Source organism: Gobio gobio (assembly GCF_949357685.1).
Source record: "Gobio gobio genome assembly, chromosome: 11".
Lineage (NCBI taxonomy): Eukaryota > Metazoa > Chordata > Actinopteri > Cypriniformes > Gobionidae > Gobio > Gobio gobio.
The window spans coordinates 1,654,053-1,664,973 of record NC_137104.1 but is presented as its reverse complement, the minus strand read 5'-3'; the positions used below and the strand labels follow the sequence as shown (position 1 = coordinate 1,664,973).

The 10,921-nt window shown below is 36.4% G+C and overlaps 2 protein-coding genes across 3 annotated transcripts in view; both read right to left on the bottom strand.

Annotated features, from left to right (window-relative positions):
* The window catches only part of c19h1orf216 (chromosome 19 C1orf216 homolog), a 2,229-nt gene extending 1,350 nt beyond the window's left edge, over nucleotides 1-879 (bottom strand). Inside the window, exon 1 of the mRNA XM_079829666.1 lies at nucleotides 722-879. Coding sequence (XP_079685792.1) covers nucleotides 722-726 — 5 coding nt within the window. The 5' untranslated portion in view covers nucleotides 727-879. The remainder of the gene's footprint in view (nucleotides 1-721) is intronic.
* A 6,919-nt stretch (nucleotides 880-7,798) lies between these two features.
* Nucleotides 7,799-10,921, bottom strand: part of clspn (claspin) — a 35,685-nt gene continuing 32,562 nt past the window's right edge. For both annotated transcript variants that reach the window (XM_079828909.1, XM_079828908.1), the window contains exon 24: nucleotides 7,799-8,575. In XM_079828909.1, coding sequence (XP_079685035.1) covers nucleotides 8,459-8,575 — 117 coding nt within the window. In that variant the 3' untranslated portion in view covers nucleotides 7,799-8,458. The remainder of the gene's footprint in view (nucleotides 8,576-10,921) is intronic.

Below are 10,921 nucleotides of genomic sequence, written 5' to 3'. Positions count from 1 at the left end.
CACACACACACACACTCTCTCTCACACACACACTCTCTCTCACACACACGCACTCACACACACACACACACACACACACACACACAGTAAATAATATCTTGGTTTAACCCACATGAAAAAATACTACAGTATATTACAGTAAAATTACTCTAGTAAATACTAGTGTTTTTGAACCGTACTATAGTAAAGATACTACAGTAAATTGTAGTATATTACAGTATTTACTACACTTTGTTAATTTACTGTAGTATCTTTACTATAGTACGGTTCAAAAACACTAGTATTTACTAGAGTAATTTTACTGTAGTATTGTTTCATGTGGTAATACAACGCATCAAATATTCAGTGCAGCAATTCTTGTTCCCCATTTCGGTGACATGAAATATTCAGATGTCCTCGTAATAACTCCCGGGCCTGTCAATCACTCTGCGCGTCCATGTGATGCTGAAGAACAGCAGGGTCGCGCGCGCCCCAGGCGCAAATAATAAAACGAGTCGTCGAGCGCTGTTTTTAATACGCCAGCTGTAATTTAGCCTACTTAACGATTCACGCGATCGGTTAGCGCCGCGTTATAATAATACATAATGAGATGCGGAACCGCACGCGTTCACAGCGTCGAGCGCGGAATGAAACGCGACCGCAGATTCAGATAATCAGCAAAAAGATTCTCTAGCAAAGGAGATTGAGGTAAATAACGGCTGTTACGTAAGAGCGCGCTCACCCCATCACACAGAGCGCGCGCGCGTCCGCCGAGAGACTGAAGCGCTGCTGATGTTATTACCGATGATCAACACGACAATATCAGCATTAGAGGCATCGCCTTACGGTTCGGGCTCCGGGGGTCCGCGAATAAGATGCAGTGTCCTCCCTGTTTTCCCCTCCTCTCCCGCGATGCTGATCTGATTCCTCTCTCTCTCCCTCTCTCTCTCTCTCTCTCTCTCTCTCCCTCTCTCTCTCTCCCTCTCTCTCTCCCTCTCTCTATCTCTCTCTCTCTCCCTCCCTCTCTCTCTCTCTCTATCTCTCTCTCTCTCCCTCCCTCTCTCTCTCTCTCCCTCTCTCTATCTCTCTCTCTCTCTCCCTCTCTCTCTCCCCATCCGCTCCGTTTCCCGGAGCGCAGGAACACCGGCCGTGACTCACTTCCGAAACTGGGAAGGGTCCGCAGAGAGACCGGCGAAACGAGTGGGAAATACTGTGGGAATCTTCCTAAAGAGAGAGAGAGAGAGAGAGTGTGTGTGTGTGTGTGTGTGTGTGAGGGTTATACCCCCAAAAGATGTAAGAACAAACGATGGAAACTCTTAAAAACATTATTTAAAACTGAAAAGCGTCACACACACACACACACACACACACACACACACACACAACCAGTGTCAATGAACACACAACACTGGTGTCATTTCTATATATCATACATTCTATATTTCTATATATAGATTTCTATATATGTGTGTGTGTGTGTGTGTGTGTGTGTGTGTGTATGAGACAGAAAGTTCGTTCCACTTTGTGTTTATGCTCTAGGACCAGACCTTGATATAAATGTAGACATTCAGCTTTATACTGGATTTAGTTGATGTTTTTTACAAACAAAGTGAAAAAAAAAGCATTTTTTACATTTTCCCATTCATTGCCAAAATAAATAAAAAAATGCTCCAGACACCTGTGTGTGTGTGTGTGTGTGTGTGTGTGTGTGTGTGTGTGTGTGTGTGTGTGTGTGTGTGTGTGTGTGTGTGTGTGTGTGTGTGTGAACATGCTTGTTCCATATTGCATTTGTGCTCTAGTATTAGTCCTTCATTTATGTATGAAAATCTTTCAGATTTATGCCAGTTTTGTTGATTTTATTTGCCAATTTCAATAAAAATACTCTGTTGCAGTCACACACATGTGTGTTTGTGTGTATGAGATAGAAAGTTCGTTCTACTTTGTGTTTATGCTCTAGGACCAGACCTTGATATAAATGTGGAAATTTTCAGATTTATACTGGATTTAGTTACATTTTTTTTTTTAATGTTTTTTTTTTTTAAACACTTTCCCATTCATTTTCAATGTGGGGTCAATCTGACCCCGAGGGACTTAACCAGTAAAAAAAAATGTTACACACCTTTAGAACAACCAAATCAAGCCCAGATTTTTTGTGCATGTTTAGATTATTTAGGAAAAGTCAGAGAGTCTCATGGCCCTGAGATGAAGGGAACACTTTTAAAGAACGGAGGAAAAGTCCAGTGGGGTCAGCTGGAGCCCAAGGGACGATTAAGGGTTAATATTTATGCAATAATTATGGTCTATTTTTGCCATTGAAAATTATTGAAAATTATATATATTTTTTTTAATAATTGCAGTATTTCAGGTTAAAATCATAGACTGTAAAAAACTCTGTCCGTAGTGTCCGTGACGTCACCCATAGGATTCTGATGAGCCGTTCTGAAGCGTTAAGTGTGGATGAGACGCGTCACTCCCGGAAAACAGAAAATGGGGAAAAAGGCAGGAAATGGGCGGAGCTTAAAGGCCCGGGTATACTTCGGCCGTCCGCGTTCGTGCACCGCCCGCATGATGTAATTTTCGTCACTCGGAGGGCTCGCGGCCGGCCGCACACCCCATCCGCGCGCAGCCCAAATTTTGTGACCGCGCGGACGGTCCGCGTGCAACAGCGCATGCGCCAGCAGTACAGAAGAGTCCACTAGGTGGCAATAAACACAGTATTGAGCACAGTGTTCAGCCGTCGAAGAAGAGTGTGCAAAGACCGGTTTAAAAACAACACGCTTGAAAAAAAAGAGAATTTTTGATTCTTCAGTGTTTCTTCCAAACTATGTTGCAATGGTGGATCCACTACAGTTCTTCTCCGATCATGCCCAGCGAATGTCCCGTTGATGACAGGACTCAGTGCTGCCCTCCGATGTCTGGTGGAGCATAGACACTTTTTACTGCGCATGTGTCGAACGCGATCCTCCGCGCGCATCCGTTGTGTAGTATACTTTGAAAGACGCGCGGACAGGGCTGCGCGCGTGACGCGTCCGGGCGCGGTAAGTGAAGTATACCCGGGCCTTAAGTGACGCGATGACTAACAGAGAGCAGATAAATGGCAATCCACCTGTCACTCGAAGTGGCCACGCCCTTAATTATGCAGAGCTTTAATGCTTTATATAATGTAAACGAATGAGTTATAGAAGAACCCCCCCCCCCCCCACAGTCGTCATGAAGGGCATAATTAGCCATATAGACCAAAACCACAATTTGTCCCAGACTGTAAACATGTTTTATTCTGCTGTAAAGTTGGCCATTTTAACATGAGCTCAATGAGATTCCTTCTGGAGTCTGTCTATAGTGGCCAGTCCATGAACTGCAGTTTAAGGCACTTCCGTATTGGCATCAAGAGAAACTGCGGGAGGAAGCGCTTGGTTAAAATAGAGACAAGGTCTTCAAAATATATATTTTTTGAAGGCAGATTAGTGCCTCTTTTGGAATTATTTAATAAATCCTGCAACCATGTGTGTAACCACTAGAGGTCTCTGTGGAGAGGCTTGAGAATTCACTAGCTCTCTTTGAACACATTTAATTATTATTCTTTTTTTTTGATGGTTTTGAATATATATTTAAAAAATCTCAAAGACTATTTATTATAAAGTTTTAGTTTTTGTTGTTGTTGTTAGAAATATAGATTTTTGTTCTGTGAATTTGTGTTTTTGCAGATTTCCCATTAATTTCCTATGGTGGTCATTTTTGACCAAAGAGCACAAGTGGGAGTATTTTTTTTGCAACCAATTAGCATGCTCGAATCATGAGCTCAATTTATTTTGTGTTTACATCCCTAATGCTAGAAAAGTCACCAAGTTTCATATCATTCTGATGAAGCGGTGATTTAAAAAAATTCCAAATGTGGTTCATATGTTCAGTTTTTCACAAGTGTGTGTCAATATTACACTCTTGATGTTTTGGAGTGTCACTCCTTCACTGCTGTGTACTTTTTTTCAGCATTGTGGCTGATTTGTAGATTGTAGACACAAATATTCAGTGAATTTTGGTGTTTTTGCCGATTTCCCATTCATTTCCTATGGTCGGTCATTTATGACCAAAGACAATGAACGCTACTTTTTTTTTAACGACCAATTAGCATGCTTGAATCATGACCCCAATTTTTGCAAGAAAAGTCACCAAGTTTCATATCATTCGGATGAAGCTGTGATTTTTAAAATTTCAAAAAAAAAAAAAAAAAGTCAGAAGAGCACCAGAGGGTTAATGAGCTCGCTTTTTGATGCACAGAAAATATTTACTACAATGTTGTCAAATTACTAACCAAGATCATGTGCCACCTTTTTCAGTCCAAACACACACTGTTATTTGGCATGGATAATCAAAACTTCCCCACAAAGTTTAAATCATAAATTCACATGACAGAACTGGAAGCTAAAGCGTGTTCGTTTCATGTTGTGAAAATGCATTTTTGAAGAAGCCACTCACTAATAATTGGTCAGGAAACAAAGGCGCTTTAATTATTTGGTGAACACACACACTAGGTAGTTAGTTGTTGCAGAAAATGTTGATTTCTCTGATCTACATGTGCATTTCAAGGCCAAAAAATGTTGATAAATTGTGTTAAAACCATCCGTGGGCAGTAGATTATCTGTCAATTCCTGCTCTCTCCTCTCATCACCCTTTCTTTCTCTTATTCTCCTGATCTTGGCCTCTCTTCCCCTCCTAAAGCAGTCAACAAAACCCCATATGGTCAATTTATATTTAGAACATTTGTATTAATCACTTTAAGATTTTTTCCGCAATATGTACACAATCTACCTAGGGTGTGTGTGTGTGTATAATCCAGCGCATAATCCAAAAAGCGTAAATTGGTGCATAAAGTCACCAAAATTAAGTATTAGACCCTCATAAATAAGTACAAAATGAAGGGGGGTCTGAAAAAAGTCCACTTTTTTTGGGAAAAAAAAGACCCTCCTTTCACTAGCTGGCCATTGGCCTGTCACTGCTTATGAATATCTCAACACAAGCATTTCAGTCAAATGAACAGATCCCACAGGATTAGACTTGACTAGAAAAATGACTGAAAACCCCCATCACCAGCTGAGAGCACAGGACGAGCAGTGTGTGTGTGTGTGTGTCCTTCCCTCGGCCTGATGTTGTTGTTGTTGTAGGTCTGGATGACGGTTTGGCTCGTGCCCATCAGACAGAACCCAGAGCACATCCCATGATCTCCGGCGACAGAGCCCACCGTCCTCTCCTCCTGTCCAACAACATCCCCATTGAAGTGTGGCAGCTTCAGGCCGTCTCCCGTCTCCACCGCTTAATAACAGCCTGAACACATGAAGAATACATCAGAGAGCCGGCCCGCGGCCGCATCACATGCACACCCTCACCATCAGGCACACCATCCGGGAGAGAAGAGCAGAGGGAATGAAGAGAAGAGGGAGGAGGAATGAAGAGGAGAGGGAATGAGGAGAAGAGGAATGAAGAGGAGAGAGAATCAGGAATGAAGAGGGAATGAAGAGGAAAGGGAATCAGGAGTAAAGAGGAGAGGGAATGAAGAGGAAAGGGAATCAGGAGTGAAGAGGAGAGGAAATGAAGAGGAAAGGGAATCAGGAGTGAAGAGGAGAGGGAATGAAGAGGAAAGGGAATCAGGAGTGAAGAGGAGAGGGAATGAAGAGGAAAGGGAATCAGGAGTGAAGAGGAGAGGCTGGGACAGGTCTGGAGGAATCCAGCTCTGCCTGCAGTTATGACCCATTTCCTGGAGTTCAAGAGCTCGTCTGCAGTCCCAGCGGATCCAGCCGTGACAGAACCCTGAGGGACACACTCCGGCTCGCCATCACACGCCAGCGCTCCGATCCACTGTGACACACACACACACACACTGGCCCTACCCCTAAACCTACCCATCTCACACACACACACACACACACACACACACACACACACACACACACACACACACACACACACACACACACACACACACACACACACACACACACACACACACACACACACACACACACACACACACACACACACACACACACACACACACACACACACACACACACACAGCCCCTAAACCTACCCATCTCACTCACACACACACAGACACACACTCTCACACACACACACACACTCTCACTCAGACACTCACTCAGACACACACACACACCCTCTCTCTCTCTCTCTCTCTCTCTCACACACACACACAGAATTAGTTGTCTACTTTGACAAGGTCAATTATCTTCAAAAGAGCATTTTTTAGAGATCACGGGTTAAAGTAAAATGTCGGCGGCTCAACACGTCACAACTGTGGATTCTCTCAGAGGATCTCGACCTGTGACATCATCCATAACATTATGACCATCTCTAGCCATAAGAGCCTGGCACGACTGGAGATGTTCATCCATTATAAACATAACCAAAGAAGCGCTAGAAGTGTCGAGTCTTTACTAAAATGTAAATAAATAAATTATTGAATGTTAAATTTATGATTAAAATAAAATAGATTATTTTTTTGTTGTTAAATTTTTATTCTATCATTCATTTTTATTTTTACATATTTATCATAACTTTACCATTCAATCATTTATTTAATCCAAATTGATTTGTTTACTTATTTTCTCTCTCCACACATGCAAATTTATAAACAAGACAATAAACAAAACAATATTACATTTATAATAAAGCAAATGTATTAATTAATTAATTTCAATTTTATTATATTTTAAATTAACATTTAATCAATATTTTAATCATCATATATAAACATAAAAAAGGTATTTCTCAAATGTTTTAAGCTAATTTACAGTGTTATATTCACATTTTTAACTTAAAGTAACAGTTTCACCAGGACAACTTCTGGGTCTTTAAAAATGGCTGACATTAATGTTTAGCACTCTTATGGAAATCTGATAATATTTTGTAATTATAAATTAATGTTCAAATTGTTTGTTATGAATCAACATCTCAGGAAAAGGTTGTGGGGTTTCTGATCAAAATATGACTTACAGAACAGGGCATTGATTTCATACATGTGCACTGTAGAGACGCCATAAATCATGTTCACAGACACACCTGAATACATATCAATATTCCTATGAAATATTAGACATTATGAAAATGTTGCCAAATATTACTCCCATTATTACACTTCTATTTTCATGATATGTGGCACAAAGAACACATTAATATGCAAATTAGATGCAGTGTGTATATGAAGTGTATTGGATGGCCCATTATACACACATTGCATACAGTAAAATTATATATTCCGTTATACATTTCATAACGTAGTTGAGAATCATCTCCAAGTTTGGTTAAAACAATCCTCAAACCTAAAAACCCCATTGTTTATGACTGTACATGTGATTTTACATTTTAAACAACTGAGTAAGGACGTACCATATGAATAACATTTTAATAAAAATAAATCCATTAGTTTTTTGCGCTCCAAATATGAAATATAAAAAATAAATAAATTCCAAAACCTTTTTTTTTTCTGGGTTACAGGAGGATATAAATATAAAATATTCAAATAAACGATTAAATGATAAATTAAGATAAAATGTAAATAAATAATTGAAGGTGAAGTTATGATAATTTAAAAATAAAATGTTTTACATATTTATCACTTTAACATTCAATCATTTATTTAATCTTAATTTATTTACTTATTTTCTCAATTTTTATCTTTTTCTCTACACTTAAGCAAATTCATAAACCAGTTTTTTACATGTTACATATTTAATAACATTTATTTTCAATTATTATATTTTAATTGATCATTTAATCAATTTATTTCAATCATATATAAATAAATGGCATTTCTCAAATGTTTTATTTAAGCTCATTTACATTTTATCACATTTATAAAAGTGAATAAACAATAATAACATATATAAAGATTAAAATAAATAATTAAAGTGATTAAATTGTATAGAAAAAAAGATGAAAATAGCGATTAAATGTTAAATTAACATAACGTAAAAAAATAAATGATTCAAAAATGTGAATTTAAATAAACAAATAAATGATATATTTAAAAGTACGCATTTATAGTGAGCAGAAAATATTTACATTAAAAAAGTACTTTAATAGAAACTGTTCGATAACATTTAACATTTGTATGACTTTTATGGTTTTATTTTGATTGCACATTATTTTTCTCTTTTGTTTATTATATTTTATGCTATATTTTCCTATTTGTTTCTGTAAAGCGCTTGGAGATGTACATTTATTTAGAAAATAAAGATTATTACAGTTGAAAACCCACAAAAATCGAGGAACATGAGAAATGAGTTAAACGCAAATCGCAGAGATGATTTAAAATACACTTTAATTTACAATTTTATAAAAACAGATAAAATGACACCCCTTTAAAGCAGAAGATAACACTATATGTACATGATGCAGGCGTTTAGTATAGACGATGGGACAGATAATCTTGTGCTAACTGTTAGTAGATCTGGGCGGATGATCTTCAGTTCTCCAGGAAGCTGAAAATACTGCGGGCCGCTCCGGGAGGATTGAGGGCGTTCCCGAAACACGGACGCTTGGCAGCCGGACCGGAAGAGTCCATCGGCCCACGCTTCTTCATCTGCAGAAACACAGATCACAACACAGCATCTGTCTTTAGAGTCATGAGTCCACAGCGCCACCCAGTGGCACAATCAGCACCTGCATCCTGTCCAACCCCTGGATTATAACCCCAGTGCTGCTCAGGGCTTCTGCGGTTTAGTGAAGGAAGAACACGTGCATCTGTTCTCTAATGTAAACAACGAGTGTATTAGTGACACTAGAGTTTCCAACAGATCTACTTCATTCATTTGACTAAAATGAGCTTAAAGCTGGAGATGAGTGATTTCATGATTACAACGGTACCTTTTTTCGGTACTATAGGGATGTTTACATCAATAACTATGAAGAAGCTGTAAGTCGTTTATAGAAGTGTTATTGACATTGGTCCTGCTCTCTGTCTGTGATGTGTTTACTGTAATATTTACTAGTGTATAGTAGGCTACTAGCTACTTAATTTAATTCATAAAAACAACCATAATATTATTTTCTATTATTTCATTTCTATGAAAAGATTTCCCACAAATTATGTGTTTCTGGTAATCAAATGAAGACATAAAACATTGATTTATATTTTAATTTCAGGGTTTTTCCTGCATATATATTAAAATAATAATAAATATTGTTTTTCATAAATTTATTTTATAAGACCACAAAGTAATTTGTACCTTTTTATTAACATGTTTAGATTTTATAAATTTAGTCTAAAGATTTTTTTCAAGAATTGCTTTTGTGTAATTGTAATTTTTGTAACTATCCACTCACCCAATTTAATATATTATATATATATATATACATACATACACAATTATATAATATATGTGTGTGTACTCTGTTAATTATTATTTATATATAAATAAATACACACACATTCATGTATATATTTAAGAAAATAATATTTGTATATATATATATAAAACAAATATATATATATATATAATAGATTATATAAATGTATATACAGTATATACATGCAAATATTTTTTAAATATATACATATATATTATGTAAACACAAACTTTTATTTTGGATGCGATTAATCATATACATATACATATATATGTTTATTAATTTATTGTTTTCTCTATAATGAGGGTGTACCAGTGGATTCTGGATTGTGTTTAACAAATAAAAGAGTGACCATTAGTTCCACAAACACAGATGTACAGATATTCTATAGTGATGTAGAAATATATGAATGATACATTTATAACACTTTTCTTTGGCCAGTTTGTTGTGATTGTTTCAGTTATTTACTGAATTTAATAAATACTTAAATATCTAAAAAGGTGTTAGCTGTAATCTTAACTTAAAAAGGATCATTTTGAGCCAGGATAAACCCTGAATTTAATTAAACTTTTTTGTCTAAGTACTGCACAACTGAGCTTTATACGGTTAAAATTAAAACATGAAGAAAACTTTATTTGTCATAAATTAAATTTTGATAATTTATTATTAATACATTGAGACGCATCTAAATTCTACTGTACAATGCATTTGTCAAGTCACAGTTCAAGTTGTTTAGTTAGTTGGATGTCAAGTGATTTCTAATTATGGTCATGATGATATGACATAACTTATTTTTATTAATTAATTTGATCAAAAGTAACTCTAATTTTGTAATTTTCATCTGAGTAATTCCAAACATCATCATGTGATCAAATACACTCAACTAATTAACCCGCTCCACAGCGCCACCCAGTGGATGGAGTTAAAACTGAGTTTAGTGGGATTTATCACGGATTCACTGCATTTATGTAGGAATCGCAGAATTGGCATATTAACGCGGAATAATAGAACAACGGGAACAGAGAAAAGTGTAGCTTTAATGATTATTAATCTATATTTCATTTATTTATGCAGCTAAGAAAGGTGCTAATAACTTTATTCAATTTCTGTGTAGACTATGTCTATCGGGGAATATAACATTTATTATAATGGGTTTATGTAAAGATTGTTTTAAGTTCAATTAAATTAAAAGCGGTTATTTTTTAAAGTCTAATAAATGTTGAAATTGGTGTCTTTGTTATACTGTAATGTAACGTCATTAATGTTTCATATAGATATTAATATCAGTGATACTGGCCTTCATTCATAAAAACATGACAATACAACATTTAAAATATACTGTCTTTAAACTGTTTCTGCAATAATTTGGAGTGTAACTGAATTTACTACGATCTCAAAAACTCCAATTAATTGAAATTAATCATTATTAATTACAGATTTTTTTTTAATTAATTCTGTTTTTTTTTGTAATCAATTGACAGCACTAATATGGTGTTGTGACTTGAAGTATTAAGAGTGCAGTGTTTGTCCTGAAAAGTACCGAGTAAATGTGATGCTTGTTACCTCAATACATTTAAAG